Here is a 12,638-nt window from a genome sequence, read left to right on the forward strand (position 1 = left end):
GTATATATAGGACTCATCTTTTCAATTTAGAAATCATAGGCACATCTTGGGACTAATGGTGTATGGCATGCTGTACAAGTTGGACCTGTTTGTTCATATATATAAATAAGACACATCTCACATTAGGACAAATGGTATATGGCATGCTGTACAAGTTGGATCTGTTTGTTCATATGTATAAATAAGACACATCTCACATTAGGACTAATGGTGTATGGCATGCTGTTCAAGTTGGATCTGTTTGTTCATATGTATAAATAAGACACATCTCACATTAGGACTAATGGTGTATGGCATGCTGTACAAGTTGGATCTGTTTGTTCATATGTATAAATAAGACACATCTCAAATTATGACTAACGGTATATGGCATACTGTACAAGTCGGACCTGATTGTTCATATACATAAATAATACACATCTCAAATTAGGACTAATGGTATATGGCATGCTGTACAAGTTGGACCTGTTTGTTCATATATATAAATAAGACACATCTGACATTAGGACTAATGGTATATGGCATGCTATACAAGTCGGACCTTATTATTCATATGTATAAATAAGACACATCTCACATTAGAACTAGTGGTATATGGCATGCTGTACTTGTTGGACTGGTCTGTTCATTTAAATCAATAATAGGCACATATCGGGACTATTGGTATACGTCATGCTATAAATGTTGGACTCGCCTTTTCCTCTATATAAATAATGGGCACATTACACATCATGACTAATATGTAATATGGTATGCTATTCATGTCGGACTTGTCAGAATAAATAATAGGCATATATCCCTTGAGGTCTCATGGCATGCTCTATTCTGTCATATTGGACTTTATAAACTTGGCAGCAGATTTATTTGTAAATTTTCCTTGAGGTTAGATTTAGGCAGTTTTCAGCCAGACTGCAAAACTTGTGAAAATAAAGCTACAGTATATTGTTATTTGTGATCCTTAAATTCATGTGCATAGCCAATTTAATATTTATATTAACTTTCCCATCCATCTATAACACTGTGGTATTCGGGGCCCAGGGTGGCCGAGTGGTCTTAAGTACTCGCCTTTACTGGCTGCCCTGTATGGCCTATCGTGTGCTGATAAATGGCATAAACCAACAACAACAACACTTAAGTATTAACATAAAACACAACATATGTCATCGATTGGTAGGCTATTTATTCATCTTTTTAAATTGTTCAATGATCAGTGTGTGCCATTAAGTGCAGAACCATATTGCCATGATTACTATACATGTTTGGCTCATTTTGGCTCAAGACTACAGAGGTAAACTGGAGCCTTTTGTTTTTCCAAGAGTTTGCTATTGTCACTTGTTAAACAGTTTTTCATTCACTAAATTAATTTTATTTATGATCTCATATCAGCCTAAAATTACTGAGCTATTTAACACAGCATTTTTGCATCAGCTGTCTTACATCAAGAATTGGACATTTCTCCGCATGTTGATATGATATTCAGTGGTTGATACAGACTTTAAAAAAAGATAAAACTATTGATCATATCTCAATAACTTCAGTTTGAACTACATTTTGTGCACACTTTTTTTTTTCTTTCAGGGTAAATATTATATGTTCCTTGAAGTTTTGGTCCAGTTCTACAGATGTATATTACCTGTTGTGCCCTGGGTACATTTTCTGAAGGATAACCCAAGGTCAGGAAGAGGAATCCTGGCCATCATCCTCAGTATCATATATTTGATTGCAAAGGTAAAAATAATCATTTATTTTTTAAAGCACTACAGATGGTATGTTGAATTCATTTATGTGTTACCCTTAGTTCCATTGCAGAATAATCCTTTAAACAAAATTTTTTTGTTGTTAAAACATGTAATACATACAGAAATTTTTATTGAAATTGTCCATACATGTTCTACACTCTTATTTAATCCTTAAAAATGGTCTCCCTTTGACTGTAAAGGCGTAAGGAAGGGCAAGTGCCCATATGTGCATTATTATTTGTTGTGCAGTCAGTTGTGATTTCAATTACAGAGTTTTCAGAGTTATTTTGAAACAAATGAATGAAAGTCATCTTGTAAACATTTTACAACAAAGTCTTTGATTTTTAGAGATGTAGAAAATTTTTGGTTAAGCAAAGAAGATTCAGTTTTGTTTTCTTCATCAACAGAGATGGACACACATCTTTAATAAACACTTACTTTTGTGTCAAAATCCTCATTTATAGTGAAAATATATATGTTATAAAATGCTAGATTTATGCCTTTGCTTTATTTCTGGAGTGGTCATGTAGTGTTGTTCTACGTATCCTATCACATTACCGTATTTACTGTATATATTGGGACACTATAAAATAAAAAATTTCTTCCTATTCCAGAACTTATGGTGAAACTTTTTTCACCCAAGTTATATGTCCCAAGACTTAAGAAACAAAATAAATTTGCATTAAATTTTTGCCCCCCCCCTCCACTGCTCGTTGCAACAAAATAGATAAAACGCTTATTTGATAATAAAAAGAAAAAAACTAACCTTGTTGTTGTTGTTGTTGTTGTGGGGTTTAACGCCATTTTTCAGCACGATAGGCTATACATGGTGGCCAGTATTAATGGTGGAGGAAGAACCCGGAAAACCCTGGAAAGAACCACCGACCCACGAGAAGCTACTGGCAAGCTTTCTCACATGCCCACATTGGCTGAATCTTAGACTCGAACCGCCGCAGAAACTAACCTTGTAATGTTATCATTTATTCCTTTTGTTTCATCATGAACATTAACGTATATGTAGCGTTGACTTCCATACAGTAGCATGTATTGCTTATGTCCGACTACACACAACATGAACATTGAGAAACAAATGTTGTGCTCAAAGGTTTGTTTATGTTATCCGACTGAAAACTGAATCCAACAAAATTGCAAACAAGAGGGAAATAATCAACCGATATCTTGAAGACAACTGTCATTCATGCATGACATGACATTAGGTGCAAAATGATCAAAATTGAATTATATCCTGGTCAACTAATGACAGTATCTTGCAAATAAAAATCATTATTTGAAAACGCATTCACTTGAGTGCAAGTGACAATCATTTTGCTAGCACAGGTTACAAAATTATCATTAAAGCAAGTTATTGCTGTGTATACTATTTATTCACAGACATCAATATTCATTTGTATTAATTATAACTACAGATGCCAAGCACATATAAGCCCAGGTGGTGAAAAAACACAACTGGCAACGAGCAGTAAACTCATTCTTTGAACTTAAACGATAGGACATCTAAGACAAAGGTTATTTTTATTACAGAGCAAGCTGACCTCAGAAGCAGACTTTGGGTACTTTGAAGTGGGTTTTTCTTTTTTTTAAAGGACATCAATACAAAGGTTAATTTATTGCAAAGCAAACTGATCTTGGAAGCCGACTTTGGGTTCTTTTAAGTGCGCCAATTTCTTGTTTTCTTTTCTTTTTATCTGTTCTTATTTTTGAATATACAAAGATGGCAGAGATATGGTGCCTATTTTTAGTCTCATTTCACTGGTATTCAGACTGCTCTGGTGGCCTAGTGGTTAGAGCATCCACCTCAGATGTGGGAGGTCGTTGGTTTTATCCCAGGCTGCATCATACCAAAGACTTACAAAAATGGTGCTAAGAGGTTAGTGTTAGGACTGGTCGGCCTGGTGTCAGGATAATGTGACCGGGTGGGACATCATGCTACATGTCTGCAACATGATGCCTCAGTGGTAGGCATCACTATAAACTGCCACACTGCAGACATTGTAGCGATATGACTGAAATTTTTGTAAAGCTATGTTCAAAATCCAAATCACACACACACTCTCACTGGTATTCATGGGAAGTTTGAAAATAAATTGAAACAATGGAACAAATATTAAAGTGACACAGTATAGTGCTTCGTTGCATGGATGTTGATGACCAATAATCGCCCAGAAGATTTTGAGAGGGAAAAAAACATTTGATGAAGAGAAGCTGATGATTTCACAAAAGTGAGGGAAATAATCAACCAATATCTTGAAGACAACTATTATTCACGCATGACTTGGTGTTAGGTGCAAAATAACCAAGATTTAATTATATCCAGGTCAACTATATGACTGTCTTGCAAAAAAAATCATTATTTGAAAATACATTCACTTGAGTGCAAGTGACAATCTTTTTACTAGCACAGGTTACACAAGTATCATTAAAGCAAGTTATTGCTGTGTACACAATTTACCAGCACACATAAATGCCATTTGTATTAATTATAACTACAGAAGCCAAGCACATAGAAGCCCAGGTGGTGAATAAACACAACTGGCAGCAAGCAGTAAACTGATCCTTTGAACTTACCAACAGGACATAAAAAGCAAAGGTTATTTTTATTACAAAGCAAGCTGACCTCAGAAGCCAACTTTGGATACTTTGAAGTGGGTTTTTCTTGTTTAAAAGGATGTCAATACAAAGGTTATTTTATTGCAAAGCAAGCCCATGTCAGATGCCGACTTCAGATTTTTTTACCAATTTTGTCTTCTTTCTTGAATAAACAAAGACATCTGAGATATGGAAGCTAACTTTGGTTCCTTGTCACTGGTATTCACATGAATATTAAAATAAATTGAAACAATGGAACAATTTTTAAAGTGACACAGTATAATGCTTCATGCACAGACATCGATGACCCAGTGTCACCCAGAAGATATGGAGAAAATAAAATCTTTGATGAATTCTTGAAGACCAGAAGAGAAACATGATTTCACCGACAATATGATCATTAACATGGATGAAATTCTAGTGTACTTTGATCTCATTCCTGGATGGACTGACGATAAGATGGGGGTAAAAAATGTGAGAATTAGCACAACTAGTGCAGATTTTAAAACATCTGACTTTAGTCCTTACAGATTCCGCTTCAGGTGATGTCTTGCCTCTAACAATAATTTTTCATGGTATAAAGAAGCTAAAAAATATATTCATGCACCAAAAGAATGGATTGTACGTGTGCAAGAGAAGGGTTGTGTTGATGAGATGATGCTGCAGTGGATTAAAGAGTTTTATCTTTAGTATAGTTTTATATTTTTAAAAATAAAATTTAAGTTGGAATGCATTTTCTGACATGTCAGTTTCGAATGATTTGAAAGGTGTCCCACAACTTACGACTTGAATAACTGATGTGTCCCAGAACATACATTGCACAAAAAAATTAATTTCAAAATTAATTTATGGTGTCCCAACAAATAGTGTCCCAACATATACAATAAATACAGTTATGTCATGTATTAAATTTTGTTTTTGCTTAGTAACTTTTGAAGGACTTGAGATTCATTTCAAATGGTGGTATGAGACTTTACAGTTTGGTTTTGCATTAGGAATGTGGTGCTCAACTTTGGTACTCACCATTTTAAATTTGATGGCTTTATGGCTTCTCTTTGACTTGAAACTCATTCCATCTATTCCATTATAATCTGGTTTGCACTCATTAACATTTGAACAACTCAGTGGATTCAAACAACATTTGGCACAAGGCTTTAAATTAAGAAGACCTGGAGCAAGCATGATCTTCACAATTTTTCAGCAAAATTTAAGAGACATACGGCCCTTGTTTAGTGTAGAATTTTTCCCTTTATTTGCATCAGAACTTTTTTTTGTACAGTTAAGAAACTGCATAAACTGAAACCAGCTATTGGTTTTAAAGTTTTAAATTAAAAAGATCTAGGTCAAGATTGACTTTCACTATTTTTTGATTACAGAGTTATGGCTGCTGTTCTGTTTTTTTTTTGTAACTGAAAACTTTACCATTCACATGTATCATATTGGAATGGCATCCTTATTGTACTGACACATGTATCATATTGGAATGGCATCCTTATTGTACTGACACATGTATCATATTGGAATGGCATCCTTATTGTACTGACACATGTATCATATTGGAATGGCATCCTTATTGTACTGACACATGTATCATATTGGAATGGCATCCTTATTGTACTGACACATGTATCATATTGGAATGGCATCCTTATTGTACTGACACATTTCCTGCTGTTCAACATACGTCACTAATTGCTGTGTGAAAAAGTTTGATTACAAATGCTAAATAACAAAGTACAATTTAAATATTGTTTGCTGTTATATATCCATGGTGGTTTTACTATATTGTAACTCAGATTGGAGTTGACCTGTCAACAACTGTCAATCATTTACTCTGTTACCATAATTCCAGTGGATGCTTGATCTGACATTTATTATTGAATTAATAACGTTCAGCTTTTTTTGTTCATGCTGCCGCTGACTGAACGCTGACACTTGGACATTTATGCCTATATAATATATTATAATCCATTGTGATATAACTTGTCCAGTTTTTACTTTAGATTAGCAAATGTTTCAGCACATAGTAAGAGGTGTTCGTGCATTATATGCGGTCCATTCATATTTTCACTTGAAAATCTCTTTCATTAAAAGGTTTTAATGAGTGTGCAGAGTTTAATTGATAGATCAGTTACTTTTGATTAAAGAATATATATGCTTGATACCTGACTTTTCTTGAATTGTTATTCTTTACTTTGCATTCATTGTGTTTCAGGCTGTAGCTGTTTTCGGCAAATTCAGAGAATTGGCAAATGCATTTTTAAAGCTTAATGTAGATGCTGTAAGTACTAACTATAAATACTTTGCAGTTTATTCTTTCCAGATTTCTTAATATCTTCCTATCCAGGAGTGTACTTAATTAGTGTTATCAGTAAAAATGGATTTTTGAAAATTATATCAATTCATTTATTTCTGTTTTCTATTTCTTCTTTCAGTATTTTTGTCATTTATTTTGATGAATTAAATATATAACATTACAAGTTTTGTGTTTTTAAAAAATAATAAACCTTCCTTTTATGGTCTTCCACCTTTTTCCATCTTTGCAATTTTTGTAGGTAATGCAAACAAATAAATTATCAGTATTTTCTAAAACTAACAATGATGTCAAATATTTCAGTCAAACCCAACCCTATTCCCAGAAGAAGAATGTTATGAAAAATTGGAAAAAGAATATGCAAAGCTTAAAGTTCAGTTTCAAAACATTTAAAATAAAAGTACATCAGAATATATAACTTAAGTGCCATATGACAAGATGAAAAACTACTTAATTATGTGAACTGAGGGATGCAATAGTTTTCAGTTCTTAGAGTCAGGTCTTAAAAGAATTATACATATCATGTTTAATAATTCCTGACTATACCTGGGCATAATCAGGTTTGAAATTATAAATCAATAAATGAACTGACAAAGTTCTGTACATCATTTATCTCATTTGCACTTTTTGTCTTTTAAATCATTAGGAGAGTACAAACAAGCAGGGAGGTATATTGAGATTATAACTGTCAAAAAGACATCCTTCTTGATATATGTACTTTTCTTTCCACCTACTGAATTTTGACGGTGTCAAGATGTCAGATAACCCCTCCTAATTTAACCTGGCACTTAAATCTCTATCGAACATCCTTAGAAAAAAGTCTTGTATGGCTATTTAATTTTATGGGTGTGATCATCCTGCAAGCTGTACAAAAAAAAACATTATGCAAAAAAGTGGGTTTACAGTATTATCATTGCCTTCAAACTGTTTCACTTTTGATATTCAGAAGGTGTAAGGATCAATCCTACCATCAGATCAACCCAGGTTGATTACCATGGTGTGTACTTGGTCAAGGCACTTACATTGCCATTGCACTGGAATTATTATCATCATTGCCATGGTAGCTCAGTGGTTAGCATGCTAGATTCACAAGTTGAAGGGCATAGGGTCAAACCCTACCATCAGATCAACTCCGGTTGACTACCATGGAGCTTCCTTGGGCTAGGCATTTATATTGCCACTAAAAAAAAGGTCCTTTTAGTGCAGTAAAAGAACTTGCCCAACCAATCCAAAACCAAACCTAGATACTGCTTGCAAAGAGAGGTTAATTTTACAACAAAATTTCCAAAGACTAGTCATTTCCAAGATTCATTAGGTGCAGATTTGTGAAACTTTCATTTTTAGATATCACAGTCCTACTTTTTTTCACACAGACCTCATTACTAGTTTTTAAAATAACTTATTATCACCCATCTTTATCAGGCATGTCAAATACTGTCTGAAAATGAATTCACCCTTGACTGTCAAACTAAAATTAATAAAAAGTGGGATGACATTTCTATCCAGAGAGATAACCTGTCCCTCCCATGCTCTTCTCCCCAGTCTAAGACAAAGAAGTACAAGAAACAGAATTTTTTGTTAAAGATTATTATAGGATATTAGCTTGATGGAAAAACATTCACAAAAAGTTGCTATACATTTTTGTTGAAAAAATAAATGCTTTTTAATGGTACCATATCATTTGAACCTTATTAACAGTGTCAGTTTTTACATAATAAACCAGTTACAGCTAAATTTACCTATTTTGAATTTTAAAAAATTGCGTTCACAATAAGCTCCATTTACTTGGAATACTGAATCAATGTCATTATCTCATTAAAGGCTTATGGAAACAAACCTACCACCTCCGACATAGCTGCAAGGGGAGAGAACTGTGCTATATGTCAAGAAGACTACAAGGATCCTGTCATGCTCAGCTGTAAGGTGAGTAATTATCCTCCTCTTGCTGCTGCCGTTGACTCTGATGATGAAGAAAGAAAACTAAAATGTTGTGTAACCTTCCTTAACCACCTGTGTATGGGAGAATTTTTTTTTATTTTTAAGGAAGATGGCTGGCTAAGAGATACAGAGGATGGTTTAACCTATCTTAAAGGCCCCCTGTATGAAGCTGTTATTGTTATAGGGTTTAACGCCATTTTCAGCACAAGATAGGCAATACATGGCGGCCAGTATTAATGGTGGAGGAAGAACCCGGGAAAACCCCGGAAAGAACCACCGACCCACGAGAAGCTACTGGCAAGCTTTCTCACATATCCATATTTGCCGAGCCCAAGACTCGAACCCATGCAGACAGAGGTGAGATGGCAGTGATCCGTGACGGAGAGCACTTTAGACCACTCGGCCACTCGGGGCCCCTCTGTATGAAGCAGTCACCTGTCAAAGCTAGAATTTGAAAATCTCATAAACCTTAATATTGAAGGATCTTTATGAAGTAAACTAATGGTGATCAAAGGTCATATTTCTCAAATCTTAAGACTTAATTATAAAATATTCTCATTAAAAATGAAAATCTTAAACTTGCTTGGTATGTGAGGTGACTGTTGACTGAAGGTGAACATTAAAGTAAGCCTGTCTAAATATGCACCTGTTTTTAACTAACTTTTAGTTTTTATATGCCATATAAGTACTAATTCAGAATAAATTGTATCCTTTTTAATGTCATCAACCAATTTGTCTTAAACTGTCATCATGCATTGATACAGAACTTTCCCTATGCTACTTTAAATTATTTCTTTCTTAAATATTTTAAAGCAAGCTAAATTTATTAAAGATCTTACACTTCCACTGATCTCTCTGTCTTTCTCCATCTGTTTCTGTCTCTCAGTGCATTTACTACATTTACACTCCTATCATTACATGTTACATTTTTATGTCCAAACTTAATTCTGTGAAAGGGCATATAGTGCTATGGGCCTTTTAGTATATTCTCAGTTGTCAGATTTTTCCAAATATGATAGGATCAGGTCCCCTTTCCACAATACCCAAAGGAAAATCCTATGCTGTGATTCATAGTTGATGTTGTCCTTGGATCTTGAGCCAAAATCTCTTCCTTTATATGTAACATACAGGAAAATTCCATATCATATAAATGTTTAATGATAATACGTCTAGTTTAGCTAAAGACTATTTATCCATATGAATATTAGTTGTTCACCTTTGTACTATCTCTCCATCTTTCTTTTCAGCATATCTTCTGCGAGAACTGTGTATCAGTTTGGTTTGACAGGGAGAAAACCTGCCCTATGTGTCGAGCTCAAATTCAGACGGATGATCCTAAATGGCGTGATGGCTCTACATGTTCCTCCATTCAGTGGTATTAGCCACCTGGTGGACCAGTCTGTGATTTAATTTTCTCTGTTGTAACAATGCTGCTGCTGTTTGTCAGTACTCAGTTTGAATGGGTTTTTTGGAGGGCTTTATTAGCACATTTAATGCATCATGGCTATATTATGCTGAAGAAATGGGAGTAAGGTGTCTCTCCCAAGGGCACACCAGAGCAGTCAGCCTAGGCTGATTAGGATGGGCATTGAACCTGCAACCCTTGGATTATAAGTTCAGTGTTCTTCCAACTATAATAGCTTTCTAGCTCATTTTGAAGACTTTATTAAAAAGTGTTCAAAGGTATGCCAGAATATCCAGGTATGATCTGTTCTCATTGGTCTCACCTGTCATTTTTAATGTTTCATTTATCATGTCTATTTTTGCATTAAACATTTATTGTAAACTTTCTGAATGACTGTATTTTTTATTTATCTTTCATAATTTCATAGCACTATTGGCACTGTGTCATTAAATAGAGAGAAAAAGGGCAAAATGTCTAGAAGCTTTTGTGGAAATTGCTATTCAGGTGTCCTAAGTTTTTACATATGCCAGTGAACCTCATTATAACACGATGGCCATAGTCTTTGAAATGACACCATAATAATCACATTTGCAGGATTACCTCATTATAACACGATGTCCAGAGTCTTTAAAATGACACCATTATAATCACATGCAGGTGAACCTCATTATAACACGATGGCCAGAGTCTTTGAAATGACACCATAATAATCACATATGCAGGTGAACCTCATTATAACACAATGACTTGAGTCTTTGAATTGACACCATAATAATCACATTTGCAGGTGAACCTCATTATAACACGATGACCAGAATCTTTGAAATGACACCATTATAATCACATATGCAGGTGAACCTCATTATAACACAAAGACCAGAGTCTTTGAAATGTCACCATTATAATCACATATGCAGGTGAACCTCATTATAACACGAAGACCAGAGTCTTTGAAATGTCACCATTATAATCACATATGCAGGTGAACCTCATTATAACACGAAGACTAGAGTCTTTGAAATGTCACCATTATAATCACATATGCAGGTGAACCTCCTTATAACACGATGGCCAGAGTCTTTGAAATGACACCATAATAATCACATATGCAGGTGAACCTCATTATAACAAGAAGACCTGAGTCTTTGAATTGACACCATTAAAATCATATATGCAGGTGAACCTCATTGTAACACGATGACCAGAGTCTTTGAAATGACACCATAAAAATCATACATTTTATAATACTAACAAAGGTGAAATGTCATTATTGTTCAGGTGTGGTCAGGGCATACATGAGCCATAGCTTGTGCCTTTCAACAATATGGTATTATCATAGAAAACGTACATCACACAAAGGAATTTCTAACATTGTAACCTTATTGTAAGTGTCCTAACATTGTTGTATTATGCATTGAGACTACTGTCTTTATTAATATTTTGATATTTTTTTGAAATAAACTATGTTATATTCAGGAATAATTGTCTTTTTTTTCAGAAACCACACATTCTCAAAATGTCAGATTTCTGCCCAAAACAAATTTCTATGTGTGTGTTTGTGTGTGTGTTCAACCAAATTTTTGCTTTTTTTATTTTAAACAAATGACTTTGTAAAAGGACTGCCTTGAAACGTTGCACACACATTTTCCCCATCGATTAATTCGACATAATGAAAATAATGCTGCTTGGAAATCCAATATGGTTCCATATCAGCAATCTTAAAAATCTACCATTACTCCAACCAAATGGATGCTCCTGTCCACACTAATAGACTTCCTATAATGTCTAGTTGGTTCTGTCCACACTAATAGACTTCCTATAATGTCTAGTTGGTCCTGTCCACACTAATAGACTTCCTATAATGTCTAGTTGGTCCTGTCCACACTAATAGACTTCCTTTAATGTCTAGTTGGTCCTGTCCACACTAATAGACTTCCTTTAATGTCTGGTTGGTCCTGTCCACACTAATAGACTTCCTATAATGTCTAGTTGGTCCTGTCCACACTAATAGACTTCCTATAATGTCTAGTTGGTCCTGTCCACACTAATAGACTTCCTTTAATGTCTAGTTGGTCCTGTCCACACTAATAGACTTCCTTTAATGTCTAGTTGGTCCTGTCCACACTAATAGACTTCCTATCATGTCTAGTTGGTCCTGTCCACACTAATAGACTTCCTTTAATGTCTAGTTGGTCCTGTCCACACTAATAGACTTCCTTTAATGTCTAGTTGGTCCTGTCCACACTAATAGACTTCCTATAATGTCTAGTTGCTCCTGTCCACACTAATAGACTTCCTATAATGTCTAGTTGCTCCTGTCCACACTAATAGACTTCCTTTAATGTCTGGTTGGTCCTGTCCACACTAATAGACTTCCTTTAATGTCTAGTTGGTCCTGTCCACACTAATAGACTTCCTATCATGTCTAGTTGGTCCTGTCCACACTAATAGACTTCCTTTAATGTCTAGTTGGTCCTGTCCACACTAATAGACTTCCTATAATGTCTAGTTGCTTCTGTCCACACTAATAGACTTCCTATAATGTCTAGTTGCTCCTGTCCACACTAATAGACTTCCTATAATGTCTAGTTGCTCCTGTCCACACTAATAGACTTCCTATAATGTCTAGTTGCTC

At 34.8% G+C, this 12,638-nt stretch overlaps 1 protein-coding gene across 3 annotated transcripts in view; it reads left to right on the plus strand.

Annotated features, from left to right (window-relative positions):
- LOC149776843 (E3 ubiquitin-protein ligase RNFT1-like) overlaps nt 1-10,389 on the plus strand; it is a 37,032-nt gene extending 26,643 nt beyond the window's left edge. For all 3 annotated transcript variants that reach the window (XM_089941576.1, XM_089941577.1, XM_089941575.1), the window contains exons 6-9: nt 1,579-1,728; nt 6,562-6,627; nt 8,482-8,583; nt 9,846-10,389. In XM_089941576.1, coding sequence (XP_089797702.1) covers nt 1,579-1,728; nt 6,562-6,627; nt 8,482-8,583; nt 9,846-9,980 — 453 coding nt within the window. In that variant the 3' untranslated portion in view covers nt 9,981-10,389. The remainder of the gene's footprint in view (nt 1-1,578; nt 1,729-6,561; nt 6,628-8,481; nt 8,584-9,845) is intronic.
- Nucleotides 10,390-12,638: the final 2,249 nt, after the last annotated feature.

This window comes from Sinohyriopsis cumingii, chromosome 18 (genome assembly GCF_028554795.1).
Source record: "Sinohyriopsis cumingii isolate HCF-2022 chromosome 18, ASM2855479v2, whole genome shotgun sequence".
NCBI classification, from domain to species: Eukaryota; Metazoa; Mollusca; class Bivalvia; order Unionida; family Unionidae; genus Sinohyriopsis; species Sinohyriopsis cumingii.